Consider the following 20,877-nt stretch of genomic DNA (forward strand, 5'->3'; position numbering starts at 1 on the left):
TCCACTAACCAAGTGCTAATCAGTCAGTAGTTCACATCCTGCACAACAGTAGGTCTGTGTATACTGAATATAGTAGACTAATTTCATCACATCCTTAGACTCACTGTGTTGCAGAGACTACTGGACTTCATAAATGGTATTGTCCATCAAAGCTGATCTTCCTTTAAAAAAATGTCCACACTTAGCTTTTAATATTTTTCTCCAATAGTCAGAACAAAGACGAATTTTCGTAGCTGTAGGATATGACACACGGTTGTTGCATGTGGAACAGTTAGTATAGGCAACTATTTAATTTTTAAAGCAGTATTAACACATCATTCTGAACTTTTTCTCCTGCAGGAGAGCTGCAACAAGAAAAACCACCTCTAATGGACAAAGGACTGAACAGGATAGGAGAAATGTATGCAGGTTAAGAATATCCAGTACTCTGAATATCACAACCTTCAAAGGGGCATTTGTGAGTGCTACTGCTGGCATTAAAATTGATATTCAGGAGAATCACCTGAAGCTTGAGGCTATAAGGATACAGTAGAAGACTATATCCTTACTGCACTGAAGAATATGCTAGTTGAATGGTGCAAGAGAGGCCAACCATCCCATGATGGAACTATCTCTGTTTTTCTGACACCAGTTATTTCGGCTTAACGAAGAACAGAAGTGGTCTCAGTAAGACTTGTGCTGCTAAAACACTATGATGTGTGGCTTCTGTTTTGAGTTTATTAAGCAAAACAGTTAAGTTTGGGTTTGAAGATCTTGTCATATGATTTAGAGATTAATAATAAGATTTACTTAAAGGCACTAAAATGTGCTCATTTATTTTCTTTTAACGTGTTTACCCTTATACTCTGTTTCCAGTGTTTTGAAGACCATTCCTTTCTGGTGTCAGCAAACTCATTTGTTCAAACACATTTCCTTTGGTAATACAGTTTCTGTACCAAATAAAGACCTTCTGACTAATGCTCAAAGTATGGGTAGATAACCGAGCACCCAAGTTGAAGCAGATTCTTTAAGTTTTGCAAATTCTTCTTCTATATTTGAGATAACTGTGGTAGTTTTAAAAAAAATCTCTGTTGAAGTAATTCTAAGACTGTAATTGCATCAAGTTCACATACTCCTAGTGAACAACTGAAGACTGAAAATGTGAGTACCTACTTAATCCACTGTGAAATTGTTTTACTACATTGCTGTTCAGAGTTTTGTCCTTCAGCATCTAATAAACGTCTGAGGCATAATTCAAGTTTGCTGTTTTATCCTCTCAATGGCTTCCAATAATCTGTAAGCACGTAAGATGCCACCTAAGAATCACTGTAGCTTCATTCCATTGAGACAACTGCTCCCAGCAATAGCAGAAAGCTTCATACTTCTCCCTAAGTTAACTCTTACCTGGCAAGATTTAAACTAAACTGTTTCTTGCCTTGAAAAATGCATTCTCCTCACTCTAAGACTTTGCTGAGTGACCCTTTTTCCCCACTCCTTTACCCTCCACAATACGAGACCACACTGTGGTCACATGCACAGGGTGAAAATTCTCAATTCTCTATTTTTTCATATTAGCAACTATAAATGAATGCTGATGCAGACCTTCCCCTGCATTGCGTTTCTCTTATGACATCTTTTATGTCTAACAGACAACTCTAAAAAGCTGTTTCTTTAATTATCCCTTGTGTATTTGTTCAATAGATTTGGAGCATGCTTCAGTTTAAGTTCTGTGGTGCTGAGTGGAAAGGTAAGGCTTAGTAAGAGCAAAATCAGAGTTTTAGAAGAGCATAGCTCAGCTTTGCCTTGTGTCTGCAGCAAAGTGCTGCAAAAGCAGTAAAAAAACCACTGCCAGATTTTTTGTTTAGCTCAACTTTGTAAAAAAACATCCACATAATACAATTAATGAATGCACCTGTGACCCTTCATAATGATTTTTCTTTTGGTGCAGTCTAAGAACAGGAAATTATTGCCTAAGATTTTGAACAACCCATAGTACTTCCAGAGTAACTTTTCATGCACTTCTACAGTAAGACAAGATAAAAAATATGACCAAAAAAAGGCTGTTAATGTGATCTTTACTAACTAGTCTCCGTTCCATGCAGTGACTAGTATCAAATTGGCACAAATACAAATAAATCAGAAATTACCTCTGGATCAATGATATCCATTGGCCAAAACCATCTTTCATTACTGGCTCTCTCACCCTCAATTTCACCCTCAATTTAGAAGATACCAATACAAAAAAAAGTCATCGTAACTAGTGACCAACTGTGCATTTCAGCTCAGGCTGGCTTCCCTTACCAATGTTCTTCTCAAATCTGACATTACAAGCATCGTTAAGAGCTCACCAGATGAGTTTATTTAATTCACAACCATACTTTATAGAACAAATATACTGTGACAGATTTTATACAATTTACATTCTACAAATTGTTTGAATTCAAAATCATTTAAAGGTTTCATATCGGTTCTGACTTCATGAGGCAGCTAGTTTCCGAAGTATTGCACTACAAATGTTCAATGTGGTGAAGCACGTACATTTCAGAGATGATAGCAGCAGTACATGGCATCTATATCATCTCTCAGAACAGATGACAAAGTTACATGTGCATCCTCCCACTTTCTTTAGGCTTGTCCTCTTATGTCTGCAACTTGTAAACAATGGTATTTATACCCTACATTCCAATTAAGGTGCTCCACCACCACTGTAAGTTCATTCTGTTTTTAAAATCTAATTTCCTACAAGATATAAATTTAACTTCCTATAAGATACAAATTTAACTTCCTACAAGATATAAATTTTTCCTATGTTAGATACAAACTGAGATTGATAAAAACTCTTACATATATACACTGACACAACCCCGAACTGAAGGAATGAGGAGTCTGTCAGCACGCAGAAGGTACAGATAGGATTAACCGGCTTGCACATTTGCTGTACTTCAATATCCTCTAACTTCAAAGCAGGGCCTATGACAAACTAGTTTTAGTAGCAGCAGAAACATCATCGTTGCACACTTAATCAACAATGTAAGTTTCTAAATGGATCAAACTCACTTCTGCAATTTCACAGACTCTTTGCAGGCCACAGTCTCTCCATTGCACCTCCTGTATGATCCCAGAAGACTGAAATACACACAGAAGAGCTAACCTGAACTTTGTCAGGCCTTTCTTAATAAGCTGCCTGCCCAAAATCAGTTTCTTTCTGACTGGAAGACAGTGACATTGATGTCAGTCTGCCCCCGCTAAGCAGATTTATTTAGAATAAAAAACCAAAGTCAAATCCACAATCAAAAAACAGCTGAAGTTCTTTAAAGAAGAGTCAAAAATAAGCCCAACCTTCTGGCTCATGGAATCTCTTCCTAAATAAAATTATATTTTTAGCAAGTTCTTTTAGTATATTGAATCACTAAGAAATCAATGCTAGACCATAATACCATTACAGCATGCCAAGCCAGTTCAAGTGGTCTGGGGCTAAGACAATTTGCTGCTTGTCATCAGCCAAATACATAAAATCATAACGTTGGAAAAGACCTTTAAGATCATAAATTCCAACTATACCTGTCCACTACTAAATCGTATCCCCAAGCACCTCATGTACTCACCTTTTAAACACCTCTAGGGATGGCGACTCAGCCATCACCAATCTAAACTTCCCCTGACGCAGTTTAAGGCCATTTCCTCTTGTTCTCTTCTCCCAAGTGATAGCACAACGCTCACCTCTCCACAGCCTCCTTTTAGGTACTCATAGAGAGCACAGAACATAGAAGCATTAGCCAGTGCCTCATGTGTTCCAGTGTGTATTTTGCATAAAAGGATTCAGAACAGTTTACCTAGTTGATTTCGGGTATTTCTTAAATTATTTTATTTTGCTACCCTCTCCCTAGGGAATCTGAAAAATCCAAATGTTAAAAGCCCAGTAGAACTAGATCTGGATTTACTGAAGCTCTTCTGAATTCACTATCACCAAGTCAGCAGTTGCACTCTTTTCCAGTTCCAGTGCATATGGGTTATAATCTTCTTCAAGTTTCCTCTTCCAGATTTTAACTAGGGAATATTAGAAGAAAAAAAAACCCGAAAACTAGGTTACTTGTGACACTTGAGTAAAAACCTAAAATGAAAAGTCACACACCGATTCTCTACTTCCTCCTTAAAGTAAGTGCTGAGATAAGCTGCCACATGGCATGTTGGCATGTACACTGCGTGACATCAGATGACACACGAAAAAATATTTTAGGAGTGATAGCATCCATTAAGGTCCCTGTGCCCAGCCCTGGGCTCAAGCAAGGCTAACTCTGAAAATGGATGCAACTTTAAAAAAAACTCAGAATTTTTCAAAGAAGCAGTAAGTTGCCTAGTATCTGTGATGTTGTCTGGTGACTGTATGAACAGAACTAGAGGAATGTGTTTCTAGAAGAAGGCAGCCTTTATGGAAATTCAACACTTCTGTACAGGAAGATGCATCTCAAACAGGCTTTAATACAAAGCATAAATCTACCAAGTCTCTAAGACTTTCTCAGCAAAAACTGATCTTAGGTTTATAAAATCAGGAGGGCGGGGGGGGGGGTGTGGAAATATATATCACAGAAAAGCAGAATTTCCCCCCTTACTAATAACTAAAGTGTCAGGTGTCATTTGTTTCAGTGAAAACTGTAGGACTGAAAAACACTTTGAATGAAGAGAATAAAGAGAATACTGAACCAAAACCAAGTCAGTAAATACTCACTATAATTTGGTACATCCTCATCAGAGTCCTTGGAAGATGTATTGCCAGTTTCTGATAAGCCATTTTTTTCATGTTCGCTGGTTAAGATGCTGGCTTGGGCTACCCTTAGTCCTCCTTTAGCTTCTTCCTCTAAAGCTGCTATCATATCTTTGTAGGCCTTTCTGGCCTCTGTTGTCAGTTGTACCATTCTATGAAAATAGTCCTACGGAATTACAAAATATCAATATAGCTTAAATAATACATTTAGTTTTAACATCATTCATGTAATGAATATTCCTTATTTTGAACATGTAAGTTCATAAATAAAAGGTGAAAACCAAAGTATTTAGATTTATAGTCATTTACAACTGAAAGGAGAAGGTACCTAGGGATATTCTGCTGCAAATCAGGCATTTTTTTTTCTACACCAATTAACTTGGCTTTGTCCACACAACTAACCACTGCGAAGTTTCAAACAATGTTTTACGTATTACATTCATTTTCAAAGTAGCTTGTTTCCCTGAGGATTAATTCAAGCGGGTATTCAGCTAACCAGAAGGTGATCTTTAGAATTACCACCCACATACACCTTTAGCCTTAGCTTTTTCCATGTGATACGATTGTTTTAAAAGCATCCACTGGCTATCTAACAGCTACAACTCCAAAACAGTCAAGTATGTATAAATCATATTTTTTCCCTGTCTTTATAAGCATTTATAAAAATACTAGTTCTCTTGGAAAAAATTTTGGAAAGAGATCTAGATGGAGAGGACGTTGGGCAGACACACCCAAACTACTTTGGTGAACAGTGCTGAGTGTCTGTAATTCTAAAACATTTTTTCTGTATAAGCCACTAACCCAGGATAAAGAGCATAGGTATGCCAAAGTAAAACAAACATAGACTGAAAGATAGAATTTTTTTTCCCCCCCTTACAGGTAAAAAGTAAAGTTAAATAAAAATGTGAACCTACATATTTCAGCTTACCTGAGCACCATCATAACTAAAAATTCCCACCACACTCACAGGCACTGCTTTGTTCACACATCGACCTAGAGCCTTGCGATTCAGGGCGAAAACAAATGGGATATTCTGTGCACACGCACAGTCAATAATGTTGTGTAGAGTCTCATCCAACCCACCTGAAGCAGACAATACAATTAGCAAAGAATGACACTATTTGAGCTGATTGTAACTAAAGGACAGTACTGCTAAATGATGGCAAAAAATACCCCAAAATTATGAGTGTCTTGAAATCACATGATCTTACAGGAAAAAAAATATGACATTAGATCTCCATTTTTAAGGGACAATTTGACATTTTTTCTTAATTAGCAGCATCCTTAGACTGCTACTATTCCATATCTCAGGCACAGTCTAATCTCGTATTAAAAAAAGACACGGCTACTAAGAAATTATTTATAAGATAATAGAAAGTAATGACAATAATTACAACAAATTTTAACCAAACCAACAACTTATTGTCAATCTGTGGCCTAAAAAAGACTGATAAAGCAGGACTTCTAGTTGTGGCACAGCTTCCATCAGTAACCTCTGCATCTTCTCAGCTGCACCATTGTCTTTTGTGCATCTGCACTGCAAATTGATAACTCAACAGACCATAGTTTCAGATACCTTCCCTCACCCTAGATAGTTTTGACTCAGCTGACGCTTCAGCTGCACAGCAGTAAACAACTTGAAGAATGGAGGCATCTCTCTATGACTGGATTTCAAAGGCTATTCAAGTTAAGTTCCTCCAATAAGGAGGAGTAAGCTGTGTGGAAGCATGGATCTGATGGAGGGCAGGGAGGCTCTGCAAAGGGATCTGAACAGGCCGGACCACTGGGCATGAGGTTTAACAAGGCCAAATGCCGGGTCCTGCACTTGGGGCACAACAAATCTATGCAGTGCTATAGACTAGGAGAAGTCTGGCAAGAAAGCTGCCTGGAGGAAAAGGGCCTGGGGGTATTGGTTGACAGCCAACTGAACATGAGCCAGCAGTGTGCCCAGGTGGCCAAGAAGGCCAACGGCATCTTGGCTTGTATCAGAAACGGCGTGACCAGCAGGTCCAGGGAGGTTATTCTCCCTCTGTACTTGGCACTGGTGAGACTGCACCTTGAGTACTGTGTTCAGTTCTGGGCCCCTCACCACAAAAAGGATGTTGAGGCTCTGGAGCATGTCCAGAGAAGAGCAACAAAGCTGGTGAGGGGGCTGGAGAACAAGTCGTACGAGGAGCGGCTGAGAGAGCTGGGGTTGTTTAGCCTGGAGAAGAGGAGGCTGAGTGGAGACCTTATTGCTCTCTACAACTACCTGAAAGGAGGTTGTGGAGAGGAGGGAGCTGGCCTCTTCTCCCAAGTGACAGGGGACAGGACAAGGGGGAATGGCCTGAAGCTCCGCCAGGGGAGGTTCAGGCTTGACATCAGGAAATAATTTTTCACGGAAAGGGTCACTGGGCACTGGAATAGGCTGTTCAGGGAAGTGGTTGAGTCACCTTCCCTGGAGGTGTTTAAGGGACAGGTGGACGAGGTGCTGAGGGGCATGGTTTAAGGAGTGCTAGGAATCGTTGGACTCAATGACCCAGTGGGTCCCTTGCAACCTAGTGATTCTATGATTCTTCGAAAATAATAATAATACCACTGCCAGTATACTGAGTCTGCTTTTTTACACTTCTTTTACTAAACAAACTTTATTCTTAAATTTTTTAACTTACTTACCCTTTGACTGAATCTTTTCACAGTTAGGAGAGATGATGACACACTTCAGTTTTTTCAGCTTGAGATGTTTCAAAACCTCTCGAAGGCCCATTACAAGCCTGCGTTTTATCTTGGCCTTCACTGGGTCTTTCTGATACAAGCGATCTTGGAAACGAACCAGTTCTTTTAGGAGATCTGTCACACAACTGTCAACTTCTTTACTAAGTACTTGACTGCAATAACTGAAAGAATCAATTAAATGTTAAACCCCCTAACATTACAAATATATAAATACGTAATATGTAAGTTATATAAAATATAAACAGTTTATCTTCTATTCTATGTCTTTGTCTTTTTCCCCCATTTCCACTCCAAACACTTGTTATACACATGAAAACACAAAATTACTTAACATTTTTTTCCGTGGCTGAGAATCTAAAAGTTTTTTTTCACTTGTGGTACCTGGCACCCCTGTCAATCTATACTAAAAATACACACATACATGAACAATATACCTACATATTTTTTCTACCAATACATAAACATTTTTTCCTACCGAAGCATTTTTCTGAGGGCCCATAAAATCAAAGTACAGCAACTAAAGTAAAAATTTTGTGTTATTGCTATAAATAGCCTGTTGTTCATAAAAAAGATAGAAATCAGGATAAAATTCCTCCTCCTTATGTCCATACGTTTTGTCCATCACTTTTCTTTACTTATCACACTGCAGCTTTGTGCTCACAAAGAAAGGATAACAGTACTTCATCTTTCTAGTATTGCCTGGGAAGGACCAGGGTTCTGAATTATTTTTTCTGCTTGTATTTTAAACAAAAGAATCACTCAATAAACAAGGGCCTCAAAGAGAAAAAATGAAGATATTTCAACTGCACAGTCAACAGGAAGATGCCAAGCGGCAAACCCACATAAGATTAAAAGATTTTAAGATCTATTCTGGATCTTAGCAATACAATTACCTTAAAATTCTAAGTTAAAACAGTTTCTATTTGCTATTTCCTGTTGATTTCTCAAAGTCAAGTTTACTAAAACACTGAAAAATCTGAAAATCTAAAGACAAAACATTCTAAGCTTTGATGAGTGCTCTGCATCCTATATTAGGCAGGACCGAGTGCTCTGTACATACTCAATCCAAACTGTGCTTCCACTAAACAGTGTTGCTCAGACACAAATTAAGTAATTTTTAACTTAAACTAAAAGTTAAATTAGAGCTAACATATGGCATCAGCAAGATAAAGAATGGTTGTGTCAATTTACTTCAACATGAACTGCAAAGAGGCCAATGGTGCCTTTATGGGAGGAAAACTAAAAGTTAAACCACTGCTTACCTAAAGGAACCGTTTTAAACTGTTATGACTGGATCTCTGACTTCTTCACATTAGTAATGACTATTTCTTCATTTATAAACAAACACATACACATCTGTTTAAACAAAACTAAGTATTTGCACATAATAACCCATATATTTTCCCTTTATTTTTCTGCCTAGCCACAACACAAAAATGTCAAGTGGCTAGCCACATTCTTTACACTTTTACATTTTGTTCTGGCAGTAGAGAACTACAGGACACTCTAAAAATAAGTAAGGCATCCTACTCTTTTTCTTAAATATTGAGCTACCACTCCATTTATTTAAAATAAGGTATTTATATTTTAACAGCAGCTCCTCTTCCTTAGCATCTAATGAATTTCTGATCTTTCTTTACCTTCAAGGAACATGGATTTTTAAGTGACAATTATAACAATATATAGACTATTTCTCCGGATACTGTTTCTTTGTGTGTCAGCTTACAGCAAAACTGAATTTAGAATGTTCAGTCTGAGCTCCAATTAATGTTGCACAGAACGTAATCGAAGTATTCTGTTTGAAACATGCCATACTGGTGGTACTGTGGAAAACCAAGCATCACTACAATCAATACTTACTCTCTAAAATTCCTACTATGGATTTTTGGAAGACTGGGGGTTAGCTGCTTTGAAGTCGCAGAACCTTCTGTAGATTCCTCGATCCCTGCGTTCTCTCTTTCAGCAACTTGTATTACAGGAACAGCTATCATGTAAATAAAGATATTTCAATGAAAAGACAGACCAAAAAGTATTGTGAAGTGACTAACCTGTCAATTATCTCTTAAAGTGTCGTTACTTCAGTATTACAGTAGTCTGTGGTGGTAGGCAAAGAGGGCATACGCTGTTAATCTCTTATTAGGTTTTATTATTGTAACTCTTTTTAAACAGATTGTCAAAGAGATGCAGGGACTGTTATTATGACATACAATAAATCTAAGAGGCACAAAGCACGGAAGAGTAACCAGACTTCCAGTTGCTCCACTACATTATGAACTTTGGCATATTTTAAACTCTAAATAAACTCAAGCTGAATCTTAGAAACTTCTGAAGTTACGTTTCCATTTGGCAGTACTGGGTAGACATTTCTGAAACTACTAAGTGTGCTCACTTTCAAATCCCCATCTAAGTACTTTAGTATAATCATCTCTTGAAAGATACCTGCTTGACTATCCTGCAGAAGTGTTTCACCTTCAGTAATATTTTCTGCAGACTGACAAACATTATCTTCATCTTTTGTGATTGCTGTCTGTTCTAACAGGAGTTGCTGTTTTCGTTGTTCTCTTTCTTTCAGAATAATCTAAAATATATTTATACAGAAATCAAATCAATTCCATGTCACATAGGTAACAAAGCAGTTTCTCTTAACAAGTGTTTACATACACACCATTCATAGAGAAGTTTCAGACTACCATTCAAAGTTTATAGCAACTCAGCCAAAGAGTGAAGTACATACAGGGTCCAACACAAAAAAAATAAGACTAACCCTATATCTTGGGAACCAAGAGTGGTTGGGAAGAGACAAAGAGATGGTTATAATCTAACCTGTCACAGTAAGATAAGGCTCAACTCAATTACTTTACTCAGTACGAGTGTTCAAACATAGATAACTCCTCATCCTCAGCTGGAAAATGTGGGCATGCACAAGCCCAAAACACCCTCTGAAGCAGTTTTTAGCTAATTACAACTCTCCACCTTATTCACCAGACTGGCTCCCTGTGACTTCTACCTCTCCCCAAAGATAAGTCAGTGCTCAAAGGAACCCATTTTTTGTCAGTACAAGACATGAAAGCATCCTCAGGAGGGCTGGAGTCCCTACACAATGAGGACAGGCAGAGAGAGTTTGGGCTGTTCATCTTGGCGAACAGAAGTCTCCGCAAAGACCTTATAGGAGCTTTCAGTACTTAAAGGGGGTCTACAGGAAAGCTGGGGATGGATTTTTCAAAGAGGCGTGCACTAACAGGAGGAGTGATGGCTTTATATTGAAAGAGCGTAGATTAAGATTAGATAATAAGGAAGAAATTCTTTGCCTTGAGTGTGGTGGGGTACTGGAACCGGTTGCCCAGAGAAGCTGGGGATGCTCCACTCCTGGAAGTGTTCAAGGACAGTTTGGATGGGGCTTTCAGCAACCTAGTCTAGTGGGAGGTGTCCCTGCCAATGGCAGGGAGATTGGAACTGGATGATCTTTAAGGTCCGTTGCAACTCAAACCATTTCATGATTGTATTTCACAGCTATAGCTATATAACATGCATCCCCTGTTAAAAATCCTGAGTCGGCATAATAAATTGCTGTCTCTGAATTTGCTGGTTAAAGAAAAAGAGAAGAAATTACTATGGATAGCTAAGCCATATGGTACATAAAAGGAAAGGAAGTAGGACACGTGCCAGTTTCAAGCATGCTACTGTAGGTGAAAGCAACAACCAGTTTGCTGAAATTCACCTTCCCTCTCTGCTTTCAGAGCTGATGTGAAGCAGTTATTGTATAGATGACCACCAGCCTAGCTAATCTACCCAGATTTTGTAATTAAACCATAGAATGTAATTGCAAAAGTAAATTTCTCCAATTGCATTTGTCAAAGATGAAAAAAGCCCAAAAATAAGTGCCCTATCATATTCAGAACACAGATATTACAGAGAAAGCAACATTTATCTTCTCAGACTTACAATGGAAAACAGATGACAGGCAGACAGAATAGCCAGAAGACACAGTAATTAGTATCACCTCTCAGATTTTATGTTATATGTTGTTTATATTGCACAGTTCTCATATTCAACTAAAAGTAGCACAGAAGCTACCTTCACCAGCTCTATAAGAATTTTTCTATACCAAAATGTGACCTAGCGATGGCATGGTATCTCAAAACCTTTTCTATAGAATAGACATGACAGGAAGCAATGTGAATGGGCAAAGAGAGAAGGTAAAAGAGAAACTGCCAGGTGAATCTGCCACTAGTTGCTGCACAATGTGCTGAAGTTCTGGGTTGGAAGAGCACAGAAACATTAAATACTACCTTTGTTTGATCCATTCTTCCCAGTCCTGCATATCAGCACATCTTGTCCAAACCAAACAAGATTTCTCTGGATGTCCCCCTGTAGCAATGATGTGTAAATAATTCTGTAGGGGCACTTCTTCAGCTTAAGTGACTTAAGTGAGAAAATATATTTTGGGGGAATTTGTATATGCTATTCAACAAGACTCTCCCCACTCCTCTCCTTTTTTAAAAGAAGGAAAGCTAAAATTGAACTTATGCAAGTGAACACTGAGATGAAGCTCTCCACAAAGGTTAGGGTTAAACAGTCTATTACTCACAGAGTAATAAAGAAGTAACATTGGCCTGTATTGTACTATTAAAGATAAAAATATGAGCACCTTTTTAAGAGGTGTTGGTCTCTTTGCTTTAGGGACTTCTCTCTGTTTTCCTTTCTTCACCAAAGGAGCACTGGAATCCAAAGGGTTATGTGGCATCTTTTCTTGGTTTAATCGGTGACTTTTTGTGGCTGTAGCAGGTTCTTTAGAAAGCAATGGTATGGCACCACCAACTGAGACAAAAAAAAGAGTCTGCATCACACAACTATACCAAACACCTACACTAGAATCCAATGCAAGTTTAATGGCTGGATCAGGACTACTATACATGTATTAAATTTGTGTTATGATGCTATTCAGAATATTTTGAGGGAATCCTTTGTCATTCTGCAATATTATATAATAAGATACTCTTCTCAAAAGACTGACATGTCCTCTAATTGTATTATACAACTAGAACTAAAAGCTCTCTCCTCTCAGAAGCAGAATTTGGAAAAACACTGCACTCCACACCATGCCAGTTTAGTAATTTAAAAGTAAAAAACTTCAGGAATCTCCACGTTTCTTGGTAATGACATTTCTTCCTCCACAGATTCTGTGCTGCATTAAGATAAATACTTACTTGCAGTTTTTAGATTTAATTGCTGTAAATAATCTGGAGCACTTACTCCTATCACTTGTTATGCCTTAATGAAGTTGTATTAAGTTCATTTGCAGATGGGTAATGAGTAATGCAAAGGTACAGTTAAGTATCCTTTGCTTAACCAGGACAGGTTTCTGGAGATGTCTATTTTACTCACATCTTTCAGAGGGTTTAGAGCAAAGAAGCTTTAAATACCTGGCCATGTCATTGAACCTGGACCTTGCAAAGCATGGCTCACACCCTAAAAACTACTCTTCCTTTTCAACTCACTATCAGTAGGAACTGCTGTATCCTGCGAGAGCACTTTGTCAAACTTCAGCTACCTACAACATAAACCAGGTCACATTAGCAAGTCAATGATGACATAAGCTCAGTGGAATGAGCCTGACACCTCTGTGCCTCAAGCAACCTCTCTTTCTTAAAGAACACTTAAAGCTTCTGACAACTTGTCTTAAGTCATCTTCATTTACTGCTGCCAAAATATTTACATGCTGATCCTCCAATACTACATACAGTACTCTTAGCATAAACAGTTTATTTGATAAATATAAATATTAAATAAATATAAATAAAACCAGTTTATTTGATAATATCTTTCTTTTGTGTCTCTGTGTAACACAGGCAAATTGAGAACAACTCCAAAAACGTTATGCTATGAAAATTCAAGCAATAAATAAGTATAATTCTGGCAGACACACAATATTTCCTCCAGTACATATATTACCTCTTCATTTTAAATTCAGAGCTCTCTTGTTCCTGAACTCAATGTCTTTATTAGTTTGTGTCATTTTGCATGACTGATGCATTTCAAAACTGTAATTTAAATTCAAATAATTACTGCTTTATTATGCTGTTCCACCCACATATGATTTACCAAATAAAGTTGTAAGTAGAATGAAATAATTCTGCCTGCAGTTGCACTCCTTGCTCCTCTTGTTCACTGTGCTTCTTCTTCTAGTTACAGAGGTCAGCACAATGCCACTCCAAAATGTAACTGCAGATATATTTTGGTACACGCTAATTTAATGGATGCACTGAGTGTTTAAAAAAAAAAAAAGTATAAAGCTGAGGAAACATCTGGCTTATATTTCCAGGATAGGAACACAACACATAGATTTTAATTCTACAAGAGATTCAGACACAGGCAATTTGATATTGGAAAACAGGTATTGTGACCCATACCTTTGTGCTCCACCATCTACTCCCCAATCCATGAGGTGTTTAATTTTATATAAACAAAACTGATTAATGGCACCTCTGCAGCACTGAGTTTGACTGACTCAAATGAAAAGATCAATTTCAGAAAAAGAATTTTGAAAAGCATTTCACAAGCTCTCTCAGGGAAGGAAAATATCACTGATGCTTGGTATTTTAAGCTTTTTATGTAAAAGCTCAACTATCATATTTAACACTGTGACATGAACTCTCTCGTGATTACCTTTCTAAAATAATATTAAAAAAATTATTTACTGAAATAAGAAATTTTATCATTTAATTCTAGCAAACATCATGTTTCCTTTTGCATAATATACTGCACTTAGAGTATATTATGTTTAGCCAAGACTAAATTTTTACTCACAATGAAAAGACATTGAGCTATTTGTTTCTGCTTCTTGGTTATGCATTGACAATGTCTGAAGATCCTCTCAGCCACGGGCACCCAGCATTTTGTTAACAGCAAATATTTTGCAAGTGTCAGGCACAGCACAACTCATCCTTTGGGCTTGGGCTGACTGACTCATATAACTACTGCCTTTGCAAAGGACCTTTTCCATTTAAGTTACAGCTCTAGGATTTCTAACATCAGAGAGGCTTAAGAAATCCTGTTACTGTATAGTCCCTTCCTGCAGGTTCACATCACACCACCACCACACCTGTTTAAGACAAAGGAAAAAAAAAAAACCTCCACCAATATTACTATTTTCTCATAGTTAAATTTCTATCACTTCTCATACTTATATAAGGTATTCTCTTACAAATCATTGTCCTGAGGACTTTTCTTTCTCCAAGTCTTTCTCCAAACAATTCAGACTGTTATGCTTTTAAGTTTTTTTTAAGAGAGTCTTTTTTCTCTTGCATCTTGTAAACTTTGCTTCCGCCTGCATATTGAGAGACTAGTGCAGACTGAAATTTAATATCAGAATACTTAAAAACAACTCAAGTTGAAAGAAAGGAAATTTCATTGCAACCAATACCTGAAAATACCACAGGTTTAGATGACTGTTTAGACTTCTCTGTTTGCTGCTTCTGCTCCAAGACTGCCAGCATGCCACCCAAATCCAACTGCACAGGAATTTGACTCTTCTTACCACTGCTCCTGGATGTTTCCTGAACAAGTTCAATATGAATTAGTAATGCTCTCCATTTCAATATGTAATATACTCTTAATATCTTCATTTTTTAACTTTATCCAATTAGTCTTTTGATCTTTAAATACACATCAACTTCAATGTGAAAAATAAAAAATCAGAAATAATTCAAATAGTTTTTGAATAGCTACTTGAATAAAGCATAAAAACATAAAGCCTTTAACAAAGGAGGTGTTTTATGTCAGGCTCCAACTTTGGTCAGACTGCCACCTATCTCTGAAACAGATAAAAGGCTTACCAGAATTGACAGTTTTGTTCAAAGTACAAAAAAACTATTCTGTGAATCTTCCAGGGTATGTGACTGCAATACATATATATCATTATCTTCAATGCTTTTTTTTAAAAAAGAGGTCATAATTTTTAAGCACCATGTCCTCAAAAGTAGTAATCTTTCGTCTGTTTTGAAGAGAAGGCAAAAGCAGTGTCCCACGCTTATCATCACATTTAATGATTCAGAACATAAAAAGATTACAAATGAACAGTCTAGCTAAGACTACAAAAGGGAAAACTACAATGGCAGAATAGGGGAAGGAAACGATTCAAATATTTTGTAGCTTTAGAAGTCTTATCCTAGAGGATCAATTCATTGCAGCTTCTGCTACAACAGGGTTATGGAATAATCTCATCCTTTTGAGTCTAGGATCTCAACTTGCACAACAGCTATGCCAGAATATACCCACCAACACGAAACTACTTCCTAACATTGCTGTGGCTCTTTATTTCTTCTCCTTGCCCCAAGCTAAGTGGATCTCCTTGCCTCCTTGTCTTAATGTAGCAGAAACACTTCTATAAGGTTCCCAAGTCCTTAAGACCATAAGTTTGTACTGGATTTATGCCATGATCAAATAGGACAGTGAAAGAAAAATCCCTAGTATCTGAAACTTGCAGACATTAATGGAAACCAGTATTTTTCCCTAAACGCTATACCACAAACTGGAGCCTAACAATTACTACTAATCAGTGCTTCTAATCAAGAGGACTTTTTTATTGCTTACCTCAAAGTTATGAATGACAAGGTACGAATACAGTCACAGATGAGCCTGGACTTGGCATTATGTTTAACTGTGCTACTTTCTTTCATCATTTTAAGTTGTAAACTTATTTACAAATGTGAATTCATTCACCTGCATTTTCTTTCTTTCTACAGTAGAAAATGAAACTTGCTTCCCTGACAGTGCATCCACCTTGGGAGCTCCATCCAGTACGGGAGACCAACTATCCCAAGGCTCTTCAGGGAGATGGATCTTGGAAATTTAGAGACAAAAGGTGACAAGGAGGAAGAGAAAATATTTAAAAGCACACTGAAAAGGGTTAAGCGAAGAATATCAAACTCAAATGGAAGACAGACAATGGAATCAAGTGCACCTTCAGCAAGTTTGTGAATGACACCAAGCTGAGTAGTACTCAGGGAAGGGATGCCATCCGGAGCAACCTTCACAGGCTTGAGCAGAGTGCCTGTGCAATTGCACCTCATTAAGTTCAACAAGGCCAAGTGCAAGTTCTGGACCTGGGATGGGCCAACCCCCGGTATCAATACAGGCTGGGGGATGAATGGATTGAGAGCAGGCTCAATGAGAAGGACTTGGGGATACTGCTTCAAATAAAGCAAACAAGGGGTTTGGGTTTTTGTGTAGTGTGAGGGGTTTTTTTTTTATTTTTTTTTTCGGAAAGCCACTAGTATTCATAGTGAAACAAAACCAATGATAATTTCTAGCAAAACTAGTTTCAAACAAACAGAAACCTGAAATTTCACCCATATTATCTACGTTATTTGCTTTGAAAGTGCAAGTTTTAATCATGATTTATAGTCTGGATTCATTTCACTCACGTATAAAAAAAGCCTGGGTTCATAACTTATGTTAGACTCAAAATTCCTAACCTTCCATGGCCTGAGAACAAAGCATTATACTGTTCAGATGCCCTTGAAATTTGATTATACGAACAAACAGAAAAGGCAGAAATTGAAAGAATCTTAGTACTGGTTTTATGAAATGCCAAATCAAACCAGGATGCTAACTGTAGGAAAATAAACTATATAAACAGAATTCATCTCAACTAGATTTGAGTGTCCACAACAGAGGTGTCTATATTTGAATTAGTAGCCCAGTGCTCAGGCAGCAGTTCAGAGACCAAAACCATATCTCCTTTGGAATGATACAAGTCCACTGTATACAGTGAGTAGCTCTTCACTACCCACAGAGTATCTAAGGTGACTGCCATGGGCAGAACGCCCTACATCATAGGCACTGACATTTAGACGAAAGAATTCCATCTCCAGTCTCATTTAAAACTTGCAGTCTTTTCCTGCTTATTTTCTTAACATTCATTATGTTGCAAAATTACTTACTTCAGACTGCTTTCTGACAGCAGGAGTAAATGACGTTTTCTGAGATCCTAGTCTGTTTCTCCTATCTGAAGCAGCTGCCAGATCAGGAAACTCCTCAGCATCCTAAACAAATAAATCAGAAGATGATTTTATAAGAATCATAGAGCCCATATATTCAAAACTGAGTTTTCCTACATGCAAATGATTTCCTCCCTGGTTATCAAATATTCATCATCATTTGTTTCACTGTGCAAAAATTCAGAAGCCAAGTGCAGTGCCACCAACTACAATCAGCACTACAATGCTTAAGCCATCCATGCAGCAGCTAATTCAGGGCTGAAAGAGCCTGCAAAAGGAATGCAGCAGCTTGTTATTGCTGTCAGCTGATACAAATAATTAGAAGTAAATGGCTCCTAAAGGAGTTTCTAAGATCATTAAACAGACTTGCAAACAACTTCCCCCTTCTTCCTGTACAGTCTCTAGCTGTGCACTTCTGCCTTAAACATCTGAGCAGTGAAAACCAAAAAAGGATAGGCAGAAGGGTAACAACTCTCAAGTAGAGTAAGGAAATAAATAGATAAATTACTGAAGAGATTAGGCAGGCTTAGACACAAGAGTAAATTGTATTAGCAGAGGATACATTATCCAGACTCCAGATTAACTAAATGCAGACAGGCTGGAGCTTGCGCTACACTGGTCACCTTATATCCACTACTCCAGTCATAATGATCCTGATCCAGCCAAGCTTGGTTTTCATTTAATTTCTTCTCCGACTTTGAGAGGCCTTTGTAGCTGAGATACAACACTACTGATCCTGTTGAAGATGTCCCTCCTTACTGCAGGGGGGCTGGACTACATGACCTCCAAAGGTCCCTCGCAACCCAAACCATTTTACGATTCCTCTGCAGCATGAAAAACTTCATTTAAACAGCTCAGCTAGGAAACGCTAACATAAGGACAGACACACCTCACTCAATAAACCATGTTCAAAGAAGTTTTAAAGTATGCCGAAAAAAGACTGCAAGAAAGGGAAAAATGCTTCACAGAGTCTTCCAGCTTCAGGACTTCTTGTACTGGAGGTAGTACCTTTGCATTTAAATAGCCCTCTGCTAGAATAAATTTTTATTTTGATCTGTCCAATCACTCCTTCATTTCAAATAAACTCCTGGAATTTACAATATCCTGTAGCAAAAGGAATAATTAAAATCTAGCACTTAGTGTGATGTCACACCCCCTTCTATTTGCTCTTAACTCATCATCTGTAAGAACCAGAGAACATCAAACAAAATGAGGAGAAAGATCAAATAATTCCTTTTTTATTTCCTTGTCACTTCTGATTCCTACTTAGCCATCTATTCTACAGACTGAAAAGTCCTACTTTATTCAGTCTTGCCTCCTACAGACAGTGCTTCAACCTTTGATTACTTTGGAGCCTTTTGTCTACCTTTTTCAGTTCAAGTATTATATTTTTTAGGGAGTTGGGGAACCACCAGAAAACAACATCCGCATCGTATTTAAATCACACATGTCCTGGATTTATGCATTGTCCTAATCCATTTTCTTTTCCATTTTCCTAGTAATTCCCAGCACTGTGCACTTGTTTGACCAATACCGCCAGTACTGACCTGATTATCAACAACAGTTAATTTTTTTTCCCCACAAGAAGAACACCTAGCTCAGTGCCTGTCGCTATGTATGGAAAAAGAGGATTACTTTTCCCTAAAGGCATGCGTTTATGCTCATTAACAGTGTCTACAAATGACAGACTTTTCCAAAACTAGTAAGTGATTCAACATATTCCTCTGCACACAGTAGAACCTTCTTAAGTCTCATAGGTGCCCAGAAATTCCATATGTAAGATCCATTCATGCTTTTCTATTTCAGCAGCATTGCAGAACTGCCTCACCCACTTTTCATAATCATGAACACACAAGCATTCCCAGCAAACTATCAGTGTCTGAAAGCTGTCCCTCACTTCCACATGGATGCTGCATCCACACAGTGAATTTCAGCACAATGCCTGTGTCTGGTTCCATGATTCTACACCATTTTTTTCCATTTTTGTCTGCAATAGTCCCATTACTTTCCTACTATTTTCCATCACTCCTGCTATTCTCTTTCTGTTTAGATGATGTCATTCATAGGCTAGATATTGTATGGTAGGATACAGTGAAAAAAAAGGACTTTCTCATGCAGATCTTCAATTCTACCCATAATTCTCTAACAAAGAGGTCTGTAAACAGTCACTTCTTGGGCCATTCCAGGACAATGAAGAGAGGGTGTAGCCACAGTTCTGCTCCATGTTCCATGCTAAAATGTACAAAACAGAAGCCAGCCAGAAAGGCTTCTTTATGCTGTCATCTCACACACTGAACACTATGTACACTAGATCAAACACATAAGTCCACACATGTATGTACTGCTGTACAATATTGGGCTTTCAATTAAGAACTGTTAAACTGCAGACCACAAAACAACTCTTTAATGTGGGAGAATCACAAGAATGATACACAAAATTATCAAAATACTAATGTGCATATTACAGCTACATGAATTTGAAAAAAATGGAATTAGCAATCAGGAATATAAGCAGTCACTACTGTGTTCCATGGAAATTGTTTCCTGATGTGAGATGGGGGGAACTGCAGTACCAGCAACTACTTTCTTTAAAATGGTGACACACTACAGTAGCCAGTACATTCCCTGTCCATTTTGCACTTTGCTTTCTGCAAGTTACACCAGTATATTTTTAGTTTAGGAAATTTGATATTTATCTGTTAACATCCAGACTCTCTGATGTATTATATATCATTTTCTCACTGAATAAGTGGTAAGTCAAAAGGTACAACTGTTCCTTACCAGTGACTTCTGACAACATCTCAACTGAAATGGACCTGAACCAATATCCTCTACAAATGGTATTTGAGCTTAAATTTGTACAAAGCTGTGTTAACAGCTAGTCTTCCAATACACTCATAACACTCAAAAGAACAACACTGTACCTCAATCCTTGGTGGTTCCTGTACAGTAGTAGATTCGTTTTGAGGTTTCTCTGCATCAGTGGGTGACTTTGTTTTTTTCTTCTTTTTCTTCTTTTTTTTCTTCTTTTCTGACCCTTCTTCAGGCTCAGTTTCACTAGCGTCATTTTTCGTTTCTGACTGCTGAAAAAAATTGTAAGGCGTGATCACTAGAAAAAGATTTCTTTATACCAAAATAAATGCAAGTGACCACACCTATACAACTAAAAGGTCCTAATTAATCCAGGCTAGAACATTAGGCGGACAAGGAAAATTCAAGATCTCTTGGAAACTCAGAGCTACTAAAATACCTCTTCATTTGAAGCATGCTGCATGATTATCAGAATGTATAGGGACTACTGCAATTTCAAAAGGAAATATCCACCAAAACAAGGCAAGAGTTCTGTGTTTCATGTCTCATTCTGAGGGTCAGGAATTTGAAAAAAGTCCAGGCTAAAAGTAATGTACTCATATCAGCTAC

At 37.7% G+C, this 20,877-nt stretch overlaps 2 protein-coding genes across 11 annotated transcripts in view; one reads left to right on the forward strand and one right to left on the reverse strand.

The window, feature by feature from the left end:
* SEMA4D (semaphorin 4D) overlaps nt 1-1,149 on the forward strand; it is a 99,016-nt gene extending 97,867 nt beyond the window's left edge. For 3 of the 4 annotated variants that reach the window (XM_054054685.1, XM_054054681.1, XM_054054683.1), the window contains one exon: nt 340-1,149. In XM_054054685.1, coding sequence (XP_053910660.1) covers nt 340-369 — 30 coding nt within the window. In that variant the 3' untranslated portion in view covers nt 370-1,149. The remainder of the gene's footprint in view (nt 1-339) is intronic. The other variant, XR_008447853.1, reaches the window with a different exon arrangement.
* The window catches only part of SECISBP2 (SECIS binding protein 2), a 54,948-nt gene that overhangs the window by 23,712 nt on the left and 10,359 nt on the right, over nt 1-20,877 (reverse strand). For 3 of the 7 annotated variants that reach the window (XM_054054672.1, XM_054054670.1, XM_054054676.1), the window contains 10 exons: nt 20,382-20,540; nt 17,401-17,502; nt 16,178-16,297; nt 14,880-15,012; nt 12,105-12,274; nt 9,896-10,034; nt 9,317-9,440; nt 7,397-7,617; nt 5,670-5,824; nt 4,706-4,907 (listed from right to left, as the gene is read on the reverse strand). In XM_054054672.1, the coding sequence (XP_053910647.1) occupies nt 4,706-4,907; nt 5,670-5,824; nt 7,397-7,617; nt 9,317-9,440; nt 9,896-10,034; nt 12,105-12,274; nt 14,880-15,012; nt 16,178-16,297; nt 17,401-17,502; nt 20,382-20,540 (1,525 nt within the window). Of the gene's footprint in view, nt 1-2,357; nt 4,027-4,705; nt 4,908-5,669; nt 5,825-7,396; nt 7,618-9,316; nt 9,441-9,895; nt 10,035-12,104; nt 12,275-14,879; nt 15,013-16,177; nt 16,298-17,400; nt 17,503-20,381; nt 20,541-20,877 lie in introns of those variants that run through there. The other 4 variants (XM_054054675.1, XM_054054674.1, XM_054054671.1 and 1 more) reach the window with 4 other exon arrangements.

This window comes from Cuculus canorus, chromosome Z, assembly GCF_017976375.1.
Source record: "Cuculus canorus isolate bCucCan1 chromosome Z, bCucCan1.pri, whole genome shotgun sequence".
Lineage (NCBI taxonomy): Eukaryota > Metazoa > Chordata > Aves > Cuculiformes > Cuculidae > Cuculus > Cuculus canorus.